The 19,105-nt window shown below is 32.7% G+C and overlaps 1 protein-coding gene across 1 annotated transcript in view; it reads left to right on the top strand.

Moving 5' to 3' along the window:
• LOC128998501 (alkaline phosphatase-like) overlaps positions 1–19,105 on the top strand; it is a 48,440-nt gene that overhangs the window by 8,146 nt on the left and 21,189 nt on the right. The window contains exons 2-3 of the mRNA XM_054424661.1: positions 16,766–16,878; positions 18,521–18,738. Coding sequence (XP_054280636.1) covers positions 16,806–16,878; positions 18,521–18,738 — 291 coding nt within the window. The 5' untranslated portion in view covers positions 16,766–16,805. The remainder of the gene's footprint in view (positions 1–16,765; positions 16,879–18,520; positions 18,739–19,105) is intronic.

The raw sequence follows: 19,105 nt of genomic DNA, 5'->3' as shown, positions 1-19,105 counted from the left end.
TCCTAAATAATTTTACCCAGTTCCCTATTGTTTTCCAATCTGGAACACCGCCATATTGACCAAGTATGGAACGTGGTCCAAACAATCTCTGGGTGTTTGCACAAGGATCACTATTTTAAAAATCGGTTTCTTCATCAAAATATCAGTGTAACAAGCCTCAGGCACAATGTTTACTAATATTGCATAGTTTGATTGATGTTATAAGCACAGCTGTTCATTCATTGTTGCTTTACTTATAATGTGGCAACGAAAGAAAATTGGGGTGCTCTCACTGCCTCACCCTGTATGACAAATGTATACAGGGTGTCCCGGAACTCTCTACCAATATTTTAGGGCATTGCTCCTGGGTAAGAAACATAACTAAATATCATATTTAAACTGTCCGGAAGTCCTTAGTTACTCACACAGCCACCATTTTGTTTATTTTCAGTTATTAATTTTTTTCTAAAGCATGGTTAAACATACGAAATGGAAACTTTGCACAAACATTTATGACAACTAGACAAAGCTACCAAAAAATTATCACGATTATTCAAATTCATAAAACAAAATGGCGGCTATTTAAAATTTTTGTAAAATCAGTGGTTTTTGAGTTATTTAAGAAAAAAAAATTTAAATGGCCGCCATTTTGTTTTATGAATTTGAAAAATCGTCAAATTTTTTTGTAGCTTTGTATAGTTGTCATAAATGTCTGGGCAAAGTTTCCATTTCGTATGTTTAACAATTCTTTAGAAAAAAATTAATAACTGAAAAAAACAAAACAAAATGGCGGCTGTGTGAGTAACTAAGGACTTCCGGACAATTTAAATATAATATTTAGGTACGTTTCTCACACAGGATCAATGCCCTAAAATAATGGTAGAGAGTTCCGGGACACCCTGTAGAGTAAAATAAATAAATAAATAATTTGGCAGTTCGAAGTGTTTTTTACGTGATATTGATTACGGAAAAAATGTAAATAAAAATTTCTATATTTTTTATGAAAGTAAGTAAACCGTTGTAGATTGCTTGTTTATGGATATATTTTTATCAAACTTATTAAATTTATTTATTTTATACTTAGCTATCAACACTTCATTAACAGACACAATTCATTACCTTCCTTGTAACAAAAAACCTAGTACTCATTAAAACTCATGCTATTTAAACAGAGAATGCATCTGACAGATTTAAGGAATTGTTTAGGTAAAAATCCAATCAGGTAAATACAAACTTGTTGGAAAATCTCTAACTACCAAATACGTGTAAGGAACTTTTAAATATACAGAAATAAATCAATTAGAATCTCAACCTTTCTTTTTGCCAGTCGAAAGTAAGAATTTAAAGCTTAGCAATAAGGTAACATTTAAGTTTTCCTTCATCTAATAGTTTCATAGATACTGCGGTCCAGTCCGTGCTCCTGTACGGTGCGGAAGTCTGGGCAGACGCTCTCAATAAGGAGATATATAGGATGCGGCCCGCCCGAGTGCAGCGTCAGGCAGCACTAGGGTAGCATCTGCCTATCGAACAGTGTCCGAACCCGCCGTCCTGGTGGTTGCTGGAGTCATCCCCGTCAAACTTTTGGCGGCGGAGAGGAAGGCAATTTATCAGCGCCGTGGGGAGGACCAGGCAAGAATTGAGGAATGCACCCGGACCTTCCAGCTGTGGCAGGAGAGCTGGGAACAGGAGACAAGGGGGCTCTGGACCAGGCGACTGATAAAGCAAGTCCAACCTTGGGTTAATCGGCGGTGCGGAGAGGTGAACTTCTACCTCACCCAATTTCTGACGGGTCACGGCTTTTTCCGGTCGTACTTGTTCAGGATGGGCAAAGCCGTGTCGCCCGATTGCATATACTGCCCAGGCATTCCCGATGACGTGGAACACACTTTTTTCCACTGCCAGCATTGGGAAAGGCCCCACCTAGAGGCTCAACAGTTAGTAGGACTGCTGTCGGTGGACACGGTCATACCGATGACGATGGAGGGTGAGGACAATTGGACCTGTGTGTCACATTACATCCAGGGTGTTCTCCGCGCCAAGAAGCTTGACCTCGACCGGGATGCGGTGTAGGTCAAAAAAATAAATAATGCTAGAAAAGGTGCGAGCCCTGTGGGCTTAGGTCACATGTTGGCCTGACTTGAAGTAATGTGACAAACAATTCCAGGTCTGTGTCCAACAGAGTAGAGGGTTTTTTTTTTTAGTGAGTAGTCTGTGATAAACTCAGGAGTCTCACACTACAGGCTGGCCACCTGTGTGCGTTAAAGCATTTTTCCTCCTCACCCTAAAAAAAAAAACAAAAAATAGTTTCATAGATACTAATGGTGGCACAGTCAAACTATTCATATCTTACATAATTATATTATAATTAAAAACATACTTATGTTTATATTATGTTTTTGTTACGTAATAAGTGTCATATTATTTAATTTTATTACTGGATTAGCATAAATAACCAAATCAATGTGAGGTGATACACAGTTCGTGCTCATCGTTATTTTAAATAATTTTATATTACCTAAGAAGTTTATATTATGAATTAATACAAAATATGAACGTAAATGTCACCTTTTAAATAAATTGGGATTAGTGCTATGCATTTTATATAAGATTAACTTTTACAACCGTGCAGTCTACATCAATATATTCCAACTGCAAATGCTGAATAGACGTTTGTAAATGTGCACAAGACAAATGTTACCCAATGCTCCCAAGCATTGTCATTAGACAAATTACTTTTGTGAAATATCGCTTTAAATGCTAATTCACCCCAGATGTGGCATCAACGAAACAAAACCTGTTACCAGCGAAAGATTTTATGTTATCGTTGCGGACTAGACCACCTGAGATGAAATTTTTGGATAGTTTACATAAAACTAACAATATTAAGTTTTCGTGCGTTTATGTTTAAGATGTTTACGAATATTTAAGCCACAAAGTCATAGTTACGGTTAAGATCACCGTTGAAGACGGTGCTAATTTTTGAGGCCCTTAGAAATATATGATTAGTTAGACTCGACGTGAATATAAATAACTGGTTAAAGAAATTACTTAATGCACCATAAATATGAATTTGTTGTTCTTTACAAGTGATCAATAGTTTGTTATTGATCACTAAACGTGCAAAATGTTTTATATTCCATACAAATCCAAAATGAAATATATATTTTATAACCAACTATGGGAGAAACCAACTATGGCCTTGAAGGGTTAATGCAATTCGTTTTAGTGTCTTATGTGAACAGCATATCATTAGACATTTAGCTTTTAGTTGTAATCAAGGAGCAAATTTCCATTTGCCTGATTGGATTTTCACTTAAATATTTCCTGAGATACCAATGGTGGCACAGGCAAACTGTCCATCCTGTCTTGCTCCCACAGAAACTATCTATCACTCATTTCATGTCAATTGCATATCATTCATCATAATGAAAAATTCAAAAAATCTGTTTTTCCGTTTTTTATTTAATATACGTTTGAATTCCCGATCAACAAATTTAGGTCATTAAAGAATATATGCAACCCAGCAGACGCACAGGCAGAGTTCGTCTATGTCTGCTGATTCCACAAAACCAATTAATTATAACTAGCTACAAAATCATAAGTTTACTATGTTCGTTTTGCTAGTTTTTGTCTAATTCCACATTAAGTTCACAACTTTGTTAATTTTTTCTGTTCTTGATTATTTTATGTTGCAAACTTAATACTATAGTAAAAAATGTAAACAAATGTTGTACTTTGTAGCATTTTTCGGAATAAATCATTCATCCGTTAATACATTCATTCTTGTTACGTAATAGTTGTGATATTTAACTTTAATACTAGATAAATAATCTTAGAAGTGAGTTGATACAAGTTTGAAAATACATCATCTGCATCGTAAGTAACATTTTGAAAATCTTAACATCAGCATAAAACACGAACAACGCACGTTATGAAAACGTTTGATTCCATATAAAATCGAATTCAGAACCAGAAATATTGAGTGATTGCCAAAAACGTAATTTTCACTTAATGAACCTGCCATCACGATGTTTCCATTATGATGTTTCCATGTGTCTCTTATTTGTTAATTTTCAACTATCACCTATGAAAATTGTTGATATATGAAAAAGGAATCAGGAAAACATAAATACAAATCGAGGAGAGAGATAGATATACTTACTTAACTTGTCTGCAGTCTCAACGAATATCCTAGTACCGGCTTAGCAGATGTTACAAATTGCTTTGTTTGTAAAATAAAATATTAAGGGTGGCATTTTAATTAATTTCCCCACTCCTACTACCATGACGAATTTATGACAAACATTAATCAGTTTTATGTTTTTACACTTTTGTTTCTCGACTGTAGCTTAGTATATAATGCGGTGATTAGTTAAGACCATTCATTGATTATATTGTAAATTTTACAACCTTAATCAAGTGAAAGTTAATTGATCTTAAAATGTAAGAGACTATAATTTAAAAATACCCATTTATAATTTTCTCGTGGAATATAATGGAGTTTGTTAATTTGTGTAATATTTCTAATTTCCAAGTTTTGACCATCGTTTAAGGTAAATACATTAGATGGGGCGTCACAAATCTCAGTATTTTTTCTGCCTCGTAGATTAGCCGCCTCCACTCTTCTCTATCCTCCGCCATCCGAATTTCTCCTCCGCATTGGACCACATCCTTTTTGACTTGGTCATACCATCTTTTAGGCCCTAGGCCTACCGAACGGACGTCTTCCTGTAGGTAAGGCCTCACAAACCTCCTTCAGTCTTGTGCCATCCTTTCTCCAAAGTTCATGACCTAGCCAACTAATTATTTTGGCTTTTATAAGCGCTATTATGTCAGGCTCTTTATATCGGGCACGGAGCTCTTTATTTTTCCTTATGCGACAAACTCCTTCTTCATAAATTGGGCCGAATATTTTACGAAGTACCTTATTTTCAAACACCATCAAACGTCCTTCATTTCTTTTGGAGAGGACCCATGTTTCACTTCGATACAATAACACTGGCTGTATAAATGGTCTTGTATAATCTTAATTTTGAGCATATTGATAAAAGTTTGTTGGCCCCAACGCTCTTATTGGCATTTGCTAGTTTACTTTGTATCTCCTGATCTTCAGAATTTTAGTGAACAATTTTAGTTTTTTTTTCATTTAGCTCTAATCCTACCTTCTTTCATTTTTTAATAACGTTTTCAGCTAATAGGCATGCAGGTAAATACATAACAATTTAATAATCTACCAAAAGACTAGGCTCATCTCAACCTCGTCATTCAGGCAAAATATTTCTTCTAAATTTTCTACAACTAAACAGAAATATTTATGAAAGCATATTGTTTAACCGGATATAAAACGACAACATAAAATAAACAGTAAATATAAATACAATTATTGTAATATACAGGGTGATCAACTCAAGGAGGCCACCATTGGGATATTGGAAACGGTAAGAATTAGAGAAAACTTTAAATGGGGGACATTCCTTTATTTTTTGTGACAGTTAAAAATATGATTTTAGTTTTTCAAAATTCAGCCGCCATTTTCCAAAATGGCGGCCAACTTTGAAATTTCTTATGGAACACCCTGTATTTTATCATGTTTTCGGATAGAACATGCAATTTAAAAACTTTATTATTATTCTTTGACATGTTTTCGATAAACCCACTCGTTTAGGAGTTACAGCCTATGGAAAAATTGCTTCCGGTGTACATTTTACATCAAGTAGCTCCAAAAAAGCAGGTTTATAGCGAAAATGCGAGGAGAAAACAAGTCAAATAAGTCTTAAAATTGCATTCACATTCCAAAAAGTCCATAAAATACACAGTTTTCCACTTTTCAAGTTTGCCGCCATTTTGGAAAATGGCCGCCATTTTGGAAAATTTTTATATAATAGAATTAATATTTTTAACGAATTTTATGAACTTTTTGGAATGTGGATGCAATTTTAAGACTTATTTGACTTATTTTCTCCTCGCATTTTCGCTATAAACCTACTTTTTTTGGAGCTACATGATGTAAAATGTACACCGGAAGCCATTTTTCCATAGGCTGTAACTCCTAAACGAGCGGGTTTATCGAAAAAATGTCAAAGAATAAAAAAGTTTTTAAATTGCATGTTCTATCCGAAAAAATGATAAAATACAGGGTGTTCCATAAGAAATTTCAAAGTTGGCCGCCATTTTGGAAAATGGCGGCTGAATTTTGAAAAACTAAAATCATATTTTTAACTGTCACAAAAAATAAAGGAATGTCCCCCATTTAAAGTTTTCTCTAATTCTTACCGTTTCCAATATCCCAATGGTGGCCTCCTTGAGTTGATCACCCTGTATATAAATATAATATATAAAATAAATATATTATATGTATATATAATATATAAATATAAATAAATAAACAATATAAAAACAGCTAAAACCCATGTATCGTGTAGATGTATGTTAAACCACGAGCAATAAATAACCATCAGCAAATGATTGTTTATTTTTCTATTTATACTATCCTATTGTTAAATACATGTTTTGTATTATCGTTCAGGTAGAACCTCTTTCATAGCTTTACGTTTATAATAAATACCTAAATAAACGGTATCCGCAACAACTGTTATACTTTCTTCCATTAGCTTCTCAAAATCCCTTATGGGTGGTGAGTAGTACCCCTTAGTGGTAGTAGTTATAATATAGGTAAAATCACAATATTCACAATAACTTTTAAACCGTAATTTTTAAAGCATTGTGGGTTGTACAGCTTTGTTTGGAGTTAAAAGGGCCAAAAAATACTAAATTTTAATTCAAATCGTTCGAGCCGTTTTTGTGAAAATTCGATTTTACTGTTATATTATTGGTTTTTACGAGAAATCACCATTTTAACTCAAAATTTAAAAAAAATAACTCATTAACCCAAACTCGAAAATGTTTACGGAAACTATGCGGAAACTTTCTCCGTATACTATGTGTAGGGGGAGAAAGTAAATTAGCATTTATTTGGAATCTTAGTAAGTTTCTAAACGATTAATCTACACTAAGAATATTTTACACCAAGGTTTGTAATAAAACGAATATAATTATTGTATTTATAATACAAGTAATTTTCATAACAGTTTATGAGAAAATTCTAAGTTTTACGGAATCTACAATCATTTGGATTAATTGAAAATGTTCCTTAGATGTACAAATGAAAAGGTGATTGTATGAGTCGTAAAGGTTAGTTAAATTTCTTGGCATTTTTTTATGTGCGTTCTTTATTTGTCTCTGTACTGATTAATATTAAAACGTGATAAGAGGTTAAACTTATATTTTGTAACTGTTAAACAAACTAGGTTTCATAAGCCTAACGGCTTATTAAATAATAACAATGTTATTGGGTGTGATGTTTGTAAAGAATTAGTAGCCTACTAATACGTTTTTGACCAAAACGATCCTTTTTATTGCAGGGATAGCGAAGAGAGCGAAGAGAACTTACACACATGAACAAATTTGTATTCTATGTTTTCCTGTCCGTTAGTGTTCTTGAGAGTTTGTCGCGACTTCTTGCAACCCTTGCAATGACAGGAACTTTTTATTAATACATTTTTATCCTTCTTGTAAGGTTTGAAAACGTGATCACTGACGTTATTCAAACTGGACCATTTGACAGATACAATGGGTAATTTAACCTTGTATTTGCATCCGTGATCCGGATACTAAGAATGTAAACATTTGTGTTATTTCAAAAAGTATTTGCTATAATTCAAATTTGACGCTGGTTTGACTTTTTTATTTTGTAATATTAAGTAGTGTTATACAAAAGTTAGATATATAAAAAACAGAAGATTCCTCCTACGAAAAACCGGTGGAAGTCTATTTCAATTTCTCTACTAGATCTTCCTTTGTGAGCTTTATGTAGATTAGATTATACCGTATAGTTTAATCGGTACTTACGTATTATACGGAGGCCACTTATTTTACAGCGCGCTGCGGCGGTTAGGTTAGGTTGGGTTATCATAAGTTTTTATGACTCATCTTGTATAGTTCGACTCATAACGTAACTAGGAAAGTTCTACAAACATATTTATGATAACCCAACCTAACCTAACCGCCGCAGCGCGCTGTAAAATAAGTGGCCTCCGTATAATACGTAAGTACCGTTTAATCTATTATATTTTCCAGAATGGTATAATAATGGATATTTACCTTCTATCGAATGTAAACTACCATTTTGATATATGAACTCTCCTTGGAAGAAGAAATTCGTACTTTGTACAGATCCTAACTGGATTCAGGGCTAATTGGTGGATTGGCACATAATGTCACAAGCAAGTATGCGTAGTTCCACCCTATTGAATGAACTCATGAATATACATTTAATACTGTAGGCCTTACAGTTCTTATTTATGATAAAATCATTACGCTCTCAGAATATGTTTAAATTTGATACAGTTACGTTGATAAGCAAACGTCAACAGAAACAATGCATCATTACTTTACTCTCCAGTGTCAACAATATTAATGAGTATATTATTGAGTTAATACTCCGGAGATGCATCGCTATAGCCCTACTGGCCACTAGTGATAATTATTTATTACATTCTCAACATCAAAGATTTTACTGTAAACGTTTCAACACATTCAAAATAGTTTAATGGTTGATGTTCTTTTAAATCATCACCACGTTATTTGTTCTAAACTAAAGTACAAGCATGTTTGAAATCGATTGTGTGGTAGAGCAAAATGTTACAAGGGTAACTATTGTAACTAAAGTAAAAAAATATAAATATTTGCTATATAAAGTATATTTCATTGGTTGAAGTAAGGATTTTTTTCAGCTAACATGGAAACACTGACACAACACAAAAGCTTATGGAAATTGGACGTGGCGTATTTTATTTCCTACGATACAGATTTTAAAGTATATTTGATCTTTCCAAGTTTGCAGTGTTCACTGGAAAATAGTTTTTGCCATTGTACGAGTACAGTATTTTGCCATTTGCATACAAACACTGAGGATATACCTACACAGGCTGTTAATTGATAGCCTTATAACCAATATCACAATGGTCTAAACTCATGAGCATTATCTCGAGTTTTCCACATTTGACTATAAGATCTACAATGATAATGAATTTGAACAAACTGACTATCGTAAAGTTGTTAAAATATATGAATTCCGACGCAATGTCTTAAATTTGGAAAAAGTTATTTGTGTAACTAGTGGGTGAAGATTTGCACTCGTGTTACACATTATACAGGGTTAGGCAAAAGTCTGGAACTCCCCAGTTAACTTTTTAACGCATTGCAGTAGGAAAACCAAACTTGGCACATATTTACAACATAAGAAATTGCACTTTTTGATCAAAGTTAAAACTTTTCCTCAGCCCTAGCCCCCAAAATGGGGTATTTTGGGGGCAACAACAAATTTTCAAAAGTAATAATCTATCATGTGACCCCTCATTTTAGAGGGTTTATCGAGAGAAATTGAATGGCGCAAACCAGAGGTAAATATCGCACCCCTAATCAAAATGGCAGCCATTTTAATTATTTAAGATGAGCAAGCAAGATGATGTCTGGACACCCCCAGTTAACTTTAAAAATGTAATATTTTAATACTGAACAAAAGGTGAATTCCCTTTTTTATAAAGGTATGCTGAGTTTTCCTGCTATAACCTGTTAAAAAGTTAATAGGGGATATTTAAAAATATTTGGATTAGGGGTGGGATATTGACCTCTAGTTTGCAACGTTTAATTTGTCCTGAGAAAACCTTTATGAGGGGCCACATTACCTTCATTTAATGAGGGGCCACATGATAGGTGTTTACATTTGAAAATTTGGGGCTGCCTAAAACTTGTCGGTTACAAGTTCTAACTTTAATGAAAAAGTGCATTTTTTATGTTGTGCTGAGTTTGGTTTTACCACTCCCACACGTTATAAAGTTAACTGGGGGTGTCCAGACATTATCTTGCTTGCTCATCTTAAATTAAAATAGCTGCCATTTTGATTAGGGGTGCAATATTGACCTCTGGTTTGCTCCATTCAATTCCTCTTGATAAACCCTTTAAAATGAGGGGTCACAAGATAGGTGTTTACATTTGAAAATTTGAGGTTGCCCCCAAAATATCCCATTTTGGGGGCTGGGACAAAGTTGTAGCTTTGATGAAAAAGTGCAATTTCTTATGTTGTAAATATGTGCCTAGTTTGGTTTTCCTACTGCAACGCGTTAAAAAAGTTAACTGTGGGGTTCCAGACTTTAGCCTAACCCTTTATTTTTCATAAATCATATACTAAAACATAATAAAACATAATAAAACATATAATAAAACATAATAAAACATATAATAAAACATAATAAAACATATAATAACACATAATAAAACATTTACTATAAATCATATAAATAATTAGTCTTTCAAACACTGCACAACAAGTTTTTAGGTTAGGTTAAATCCAAACATAGAACGAAATGGGAAACGCTGCACCAGCTGATCGTAGTCGTAAGATCTTTAAGTGTTACCAACTTATTTTCATGCTTACACAGATAACGTGCATAAAAAACGCACTGTTTTACAGGTATGTTGTTTGGTTGGAATACTGGTGTGCGCAAAAGTAAAAACTGCGTGCCTTGGTATCGTTCTAGCAGTGGCTTTGCCTCTTCATAGAGTCTTGCGATGTAATGGGTATTACTAACTAAGCGGATTAGTAATACACATGTCTAGATACTCGTCAATGTCTGGTCTCATGTCATTTGTCAAAGTGAAACCCATCACAATATGAATACTGAAGGCATCATTAGTGAAATACGCTTTATAAGATAATCTAGGAAATCTTCGTCATTCAGCAGGCAGTATAATGGATTCAACGTACAACAGAAAACTTCAATTATGATATTTAACATAAGAATTTTTTCCATATAAAAATACGCAGTTTTTGGTCAAATATTCAATTAGTTTTTCACAGTTCAGTCAGCCAAGGTTTGAATTTATATTACAGTATTAAAAACTAAGATTGCATAAACAAATTAATATGAGTATTGTTTAAAAAAAGAACGTCCATAAGAGTATTACTTCTTATTATAAGTAATACTGGTTGAAAAGTCACCTACAAAATGTCAATACAGTGTTTTAAATTTAAAATATTGGTCTGCCATTTGTATTCAAATCACTTTACCAGAAATGAACAAAAAGTTTTTTTATTTATCAAAAAAACACCCCATTTATTATCATGGCATTTGTTATTTTGGTATATTTTTGGACAAAAGCATTACCATTGAAACTCATTCATTGATGTTTCAAATGCTTATACAGGGTGAATAAAAAGTCAAGACCCCCCCTCCTCTAATATTTTTCTAAGTAAATTAATATACAGAGATATCCTTTTGGTGGTTGTGCAATATTAGCAGGAATTTTCATATTATGATTTTGAAATTTTTGAGTGTCCCCCCAAAAGGGAGGATTTGGGGGGACACTCAAAAATTTCAAAATCCAAAAATGAAACTTACTGCTAATATTGCACGACCACCAAAAGGACATCTCTGTATATTTACTTGGAAAAATATTAGAGGGGGGGTCTTGACTTTTTATTCACCCTGTATAAATGTTGTGTCGTTGTATGTATTTGGAAATATTTCTATCACACACGCCAACTTTTACGTCAATCCTTCTCTAGTTTTAACCGAACCTACTCAAATCTAAACCCCACACGTGACTAAGCCCACTTTGAACGTGATTCCTGTTTACAACACTTGAAAAACTGTCTCGATTTTCTAATAGAATGTTTTCAATTTAAGTTGAGCCCCCAATAAAGCTTATTTATATTTACCTATGACTTTACAAAATCAACGAACCCATGAGACTATTTTACACTTTTAGTTTGCACACATAATCTTTCAGTAAATAAATAATCGATTGCTTATGATAATGCTAGTCTTTGTACACTTTGTAACAGCATAGTCTTTGTATACAAAACACAACGATGTTTATAACAATTAAATATAAAAAAGAGATGATTTATGTTTTTTAATTGCAGTAAAATTAGTAAAAAGCATCTGAGTAACACTGAACTAGGCTTTACGTCAAGGTTCTATTGTAGGACTTATATATTTTTTCTATTTTATACCTACCAATTTAGTATCAAAATAAATATAATAGTCAAACGAGTGTGAAAATCGAACGATTGAAAAATGTTAAAAAAAATTTGGGTCCAGGGTGTGATGATTTGACACAAGTAGTCAGCATTACTATTAAATTTAAATATTACAAGTAAATAAGTCAGTTTCAAAAAGTAAAAATACAAATGCTTGTGAAAAATTCAATCATTAAGTTTTTTTAAGCTTAAGTTAAAGTTTTCCTTTTTGAATGCATTTAGGCCTACTGATCAGTAGAAGTGTCATAGTTAAGGAATACTTTTGGACAGTTTTACTTTAAACATAGCTGAATGAGTAGTGAAATGTTACTAATTCATGTAGGGATAAAAACTATAATGTTTATTTTACAACTGACCTGAACTCGGTATTATATTAGAGTGAGTGAACAAAAAAGAACGATTATGTTTGTGGACAGGACTAATCCATTAACAATTACATGACCTGGGTTGATGGATAAGGTAACAAAAATCACGCTTTAATTACTTTTATGTTATCGACAGAGTTTGCACGTATTCATTACTTATGGTCAGAATCAAAGAAAACATTTTCAAACAAGCAGCAGCAATCTTAGGAACACCATGCTTACTTCGAAAAACTGTGGTAAATGAAGCATAACATAATCAATTTATTAAAGTTGTACGTTTTACAAACGAGTTTAGAACATATATATACAGGGTGTTTGTGAACTCTCTCGAAAAAATTCACAGGATTATTCCTTGGGTTAATACATGAATATTTTACAATATAAACTTGGGTCGCCGGAGCCTCGTTTTCTGTCTGTCTGTCTGTATGTGATTTTTATAAATAACTTTATAACTCGAGTTTGAATCGAGGTACAAACTTAAAATTTGACACACTTGTGTATTTTAACGTGTTACACAAACATGCAAAATTTAATTTCGTTGACTATAGCCGTTTCAAAATGGCGGCCATCTAAAATCTTTGACCTCAAATTATATGAAAACCACTAGAGTTACATAAAAAACACAAGAGTAACAAAATTTAGGAAATTATATGCCAAATCAAATAACACCTAGATCTTAAAGATCGGACAAAAAACAGCTGAGTTATAAACTTTTTAAAATTATTAATAATTTCTTTACTGGCTTTTAATTGTTATTATTTATTCTTTAAAATCATCTGAAACAGAGTAAATTACGTAACCTTAAACAGATCTCAATAGTTAAGGTAAAAAATAGGACACTTAATACATTTACCATCTAGTAAAAAAACTAAATGTTTATGTTAGGGCAAACCAGCTGTCTCACATTGTTGTAACAATTTAGAAAGGATCAGATGATTTTAAAGAATAGACAATTACATTAAAATCCAGTAAAGAAATTATTAATTATTAAAAAAATTAATAACTCAAAATAATCATGTGATCATCATCTAAAAATCATATGTCCAACCAGCTGCCTTACATTGTTGTGACAATTTAGAAAGGATCAGATGATTTTAAAGAATAAACAATAACAATTAAAAGCCAGTAAAGAAATAATTGATTATTTAAAAAGTCTATAACTCAGCTGTTTGTTGTCCGATCTTTAAGATCTAGGTGTTATTTGATTTGGCATAAAATTTCCAAAATTTTGTTATTCTTGTGTTTTTTTTTGTAACTCTAGTGGTTTTCATGTAATTTGTGGTCAAAGATTTTAGATGGCCGCCATTTTGAAACGGCTATAGTCAACGAAATTAAATTTTGGATGTTTGTGTAACACGTTAAAATACACAAGTGTGTCAAATTTAAAGTTTGTACCTCGATTCAAACTCGAGTTATAAAGTTATTTATAAAAAACACATACAGACAGACAGACAGAAAACGAGGCTCTGGCGACCCATGTTTATAATGTAAAATATTCATGTATTAACCCAAGGAATAATCCTGTGAATTTTTTCGAGAGAGTTCACAAACACCCTGTATATTGTATGTTATAAATTTAGGTATTGAGTTATATAAGTATTTAGTATTGGACTGAACTAAGCATTATAGGATAACTAGTGAGCTTAACAGACATCCTGTTAAGTTTGTATTGATACTGCCGTGGAGCTTCCCAGCTTGAGCATCGGAGCTTTTTATCCGTATTTTATATTTACAGTAAATAAATGTTGATAAATTATGAAATATGAATTTATGAAATAAACAGGTACAAAAGAATACGAGAGACACCGCACTCGCATATAAACGTCACTTTTCACCCACACTCAACTCGCTTAGGACGCTGAGTCACACAGCTGTATACTTCGACTATTGGGAAAAAAATTCTCTACAATACTTGAACATGAACTCCCAAGCCAATTTTTTGTAGCTTTGGACTGAATCTTGCATTTAGTTCAGAATTTGAGACAATTCATAACTCTGAACCACAAATACAGAAGAAACAGCAGTTTAGATCTACAATAAACAATTTAGGATGAAAAATAAATAATGTGCTTATAAATCAGCGTATGTACGGAACACTTAGTTTAGGGCTGTAAAATATTATTAATAAGAGCGCTAGTATAAAACCAAATACAAAGATGGAATGATACGGCTTAATATAAGCAATCTTAGAGGACAATTTGGGCGTATATAGTAAATGCTTTTAGGCTTTCGATATTTTATTAATTCTTCAATAATTCTTCATCGGCACGTTCTTTTGCCAAATCAATTCCGTTCTTTCATGTCAAAACTCAAAATAACTTCTTAATCAGCGTAGCACGTGTTATAAAATGTTTGAAAGTAAATTAAGACACTTTTAACATTTAAAATATTTATTCAACACTACATTCGCCTATTGGGTCTGATAATGATTGCAGACTCCAATCAAAATAGATTACCACTATCTTTTATTATGTATTTACCGTCCTGTTGGAAAACAATATGAATGTTAATATATTTTTTAGAATAACTAGACGTATTTTTATTTAATTTCCGTTAGTAAAACTCCTGAAATTCACAACAAATTTAAAAAACAAGTTTTTATAATACCGTAAACGAAGGAATTTTAAGCTATCGATAACCATTCGGGATCCCAGGATCAGCCAAAGGCACGAGTTTGTACTTTATTCTAATCCACTGTTAGCTTAAAGGAGCTTTAGTATTGTATTTAATAACGATTATAGTATTTTAAATAGGAGTTAACTGTGTTTTGTTTAATAAACATATAAAATATAATAGGAGTTATATATTTTGTTTAATTATTGTAATACTTGTATTACTGGGAGAAAATAAATGTTCTTATTTTCCTTAAACTTTGTCATAGAGCATTGGATTTCTTTGGTTAATTAATGTTGTGCCAAATCAATTGCCCTTATTTTATTTAAATATAATTTATGTTGCTCTTAAATATTTAAATATTGGAAAGTATGAAATACCTGAAAAATACAAAAATATTTACGTCTAATAACACTTGCATTAATAATATATTTACACTTATACTGTTGACTTACAAGACGGTAAATACATATAAAAGTTGGTAAGTGGTGATCGATTTCATTTGGACACTCCAATCATCATCGAAATCCATCACCACTTACCGTCTTTTGTATATTTACCGTCTTGTGAGTAACAGTATAAGCATAATTGTATGTTTTAAGTGTTATAAGACGTATCTTTATTTACTTTCCGTAAGATGAATTGCATGAAACTCTTTCTTGTAGATGTAAATTTTTTTATGTAAGATTGTTTGAACATTACTCCACCTAACTAGTTCAAATACCTTTCAGTGTTAGATTTGTAATTTTCAAGACTTCAGTAAATTTTAAAATTGTTATATAGTTGTATATGTTAAGTTTTTGCCGAAGAAGACTGTGTTATGAGTTTTAGAATATTTAGCATTTTATAAAACATTTTCCTATCCTAAATTTAAAATTTAATGCCTACAGAATATAAACCAGTATCGTGAAGTTTGGTATCAGAATTCAACTGATGGATTCTATGTCATATTAATAAAGTATTGAGACAGCAATAAAAACTTTGGAACTTCAATCATTCAGACAGTATTGTAATGCTTGTGCAAAAATATCAGACTTGCAACAAAAAAGATACTGTATTATTGTGATAGGAAGAACAAAAGAAATGTAAAAAATATTCTGTATACTTCAAGACAACAGCTTACTCTTTTTAATAATTAGTTTTAAGGCTATAAACAAATAAGTAATGTTTATAATGTGATAGAATCACTCGTAGAAATTTATATTTGGTAGGAAAAACGTATTGGATTTGAGATAATATGTGATAGCTTATAAGGTCTGATGATAATTAGAGTTTGGAATAAAAATCGATTGCTATTTTTCCTTCCTGTTCATGTTGTTTCGTATGTAATAGGCTACAGCAAAAGCTTAAATATATTACAACGTATTATTAGTGTGTTTTTAAAACTATAATTTGGAATATAAATATCATATCTGATGCTTTGAAAAGAAAATGCTTGAAGGCATTATCACAGGTATTAACGAAAATCATAAACTCACGAAACTAAAATTACAGAAGAATAGGTACCGATACATTATTCAGAACATGAAAATTATGTATGACTTAAGACTTATGATGGAATTTCGGGTTCTTATTTTTTAATAATTGCGAATGGGTCAAAAGGGTTTCTGGTGATGTCATATGGGAAATTAAGGTTTTCTGTAAAATCACTCGTAATTAGAAGTTCTTCTAGAGGAATCACTTACTGAAATTCGTCCTTTTTCAGGCATGCCGAGATGAGGTCTGCAAGTCGGTTTTAATCTGAGATGAGGACCATCGCTTTTCTTTCTTTCGTCTATTTTCTGACAGCCTTTGTTATTGGACAAACTGTAGTGCATGGTAAGTGTTAAAATACTGTAGTCAATGACACGTGTGATCAAAACCAGACAGTAACGTAAAGAGTGTAAGATTAAACCACTACAATTTTAAGAGAACATTATAGTCTATTCTTAACATCATACTTGGGTTCCTTATACCAAAGTGCAATGGAACAATAGTAATTAAGTTCTTGGTGTTTAAGAATGCTGATGCTTAGAATCGTAGAGAGTAGATCCAATTACGCTTAAGCACAGTGAAGTACTACTCTGTAGCTTGTCAAAGCAGCATTCCGTTCTCAAGAAAGAAGCAAATTTTGGTTGAAACTAATTGCCATTGAAACTTGATATTACTGTGAAAACAACAAGCTAAAATATATAAGAAATAATGATGTTGAGACAAAAATCCGTTTGAAAACTAAATTTTAATAAAAATAACCGTAAATATGTTAATGCAGGTGTAAAGAGTTGATGGTACTGTACTATGAACGTGTGAGCTCTATAAACTACAAACATTTCCTAATGTTAATTTTGAAAATTGAAGCATGCATCACTTCTACTTTACGTGTCCTAGCCACCCATGTGTTTTTATGTGATTTAATAGAACCAACTACCACCTTTCATTTACAGCCTCATGTGATTTGACTAATTATGTTAGAATATGGTGAGCGAGCTGGTCTGGAAATAGATCACGGGAATTTGACCACTGAGGTCCAGGGTTAAAATCACGCTAAATCACAAATGGATGCATCTAAGTGATATTGCCGCAACCCCTAGGTATGTTTTGTCCTAGGACGCTAGGCACAAGCCTGGGATTGTTTTTCACATTACTTCAGGCTAGACCTAAGGGTTGCGGCATTATCACTTAGATAAAATTCATTGGTGATTTGGTGGGATTTGAACCCGGGACCTCTTGAACCGAAGCCCCACGCTCTAACCACTAGACCAGCTCACTCCCCCACAACCCCTAGGTATAGCCTGAAGTAATGTGAAAAACGAGTTTAGCCCTAGTCTCCTAGGACAAAAACGTATACAACTCATTTCCTGTTGTCTTTTCTTTGACCCCTTAGTACAAGCGTACTTGCGAATTTCAGTTGATTACTGACGCTTGACAGTAGGGTTTAGACATTTTCCAAAAATAACAGCACCTCATCCTTTGCATTCGTCAGGTGCGGATGGATTGATCATGTTCTTCCTAGGTACTGTTCCAATGGATAAGTACCTTTTGTTACCTTTTGTTTTATACATAAAATGTCTTATATTGTTGTTCTATATATTCACTTGTCTTCTAAGAGTTTTGTAATTTGATATTGTTTTATTTAGTATTTAATACTATGTATGTACTATGTACTGGCATTGTAAAAACCCCTACATTCTATATGATTCTTTATTTATCAAGATTTACAATAATTTTTTTTTAAATTTTCGTCAAGACTTCAATGTTGCGTTAGCAGTGTGTTGAAATGTTAAGGAGTCTTCATTCATATGAATAAGTTATTTGTGTTTTGTAAAGGCAACACGGTAAGGACTTACAGTTTAGGTGTACTTATGCTTTGGAAAGGTGTACCTACTTATGAGATATTATCGGGGAAGTCATAGAGATGTTTGTCTACGGATAGAAATTTATGATGTGGTTTTACTTGTGTTTGTAAATGGTACGCCTTCAGACAGAGACTTCTGGTACGGGGAGGCAAGAGAAGCACTGCTGAGAAGACTGCCAGAGGGTAGAAGACCTCACGCTAGGAACGTAGTGCTCATGGTGGGAGATGGGATGGGGGTAGCTACCCTAACAGCCGCTAGACTCTTCCGTGGACAACGTCAGGGAGAGTTGGGGGAAGACACGGAGCTCACCTGGGACAGATTCCCGGCTGTAGCCTTGGCAAAGGTATGTCAAACGTTAGGACCAAAGGGTATAAAAAAATCCAATATAGATGTAACCACAATTCCTTAAATTAATATAGATTCTTAATAAGTTACTAGTTTACTATCAATGGAAATATTTAAAAGCACACGTTTTTTGTACAATGTAATTTTAATTGAATTAGAAACAACCACAACCTGATAAATTATCAAGAGATATAGATAGATATTTTTCGTCCTGGCACCCCGAAATTATTTCCGGATAGCCAAGCAAAAAAACATACATAAATTGGATGAGTTGTAAATTTGTATTTTTTGGAAATAAATAAACAAACAAAAACATAGAATACACAAAAGTTCGTATATCTGACAATAATACAGTAATAATAATT

Source organism: Macrosteles quadrilineatus, unplaced genomic scaffold (genome assembly GCF_028750875.1).
Source record: "Macrosteles quadrilineatus isolate MER2022 unplaced genomic scaffold, UCM_ALF_1.0 Scaffold_7__1_contigs__length_78375512, whole genome shotgun sequence".
Lineage (NCBI taxonomy): Eukaryota > Metazoa > Arthropoda > Insecta > Hemiptera > Cicadellidae > Macrosteles > Macrosteles quadrilineatus.
Note: the sequence above shows the minus strand (reverse complement) of the source record. Positions and strands in the feature narration are given on the sequence as shown.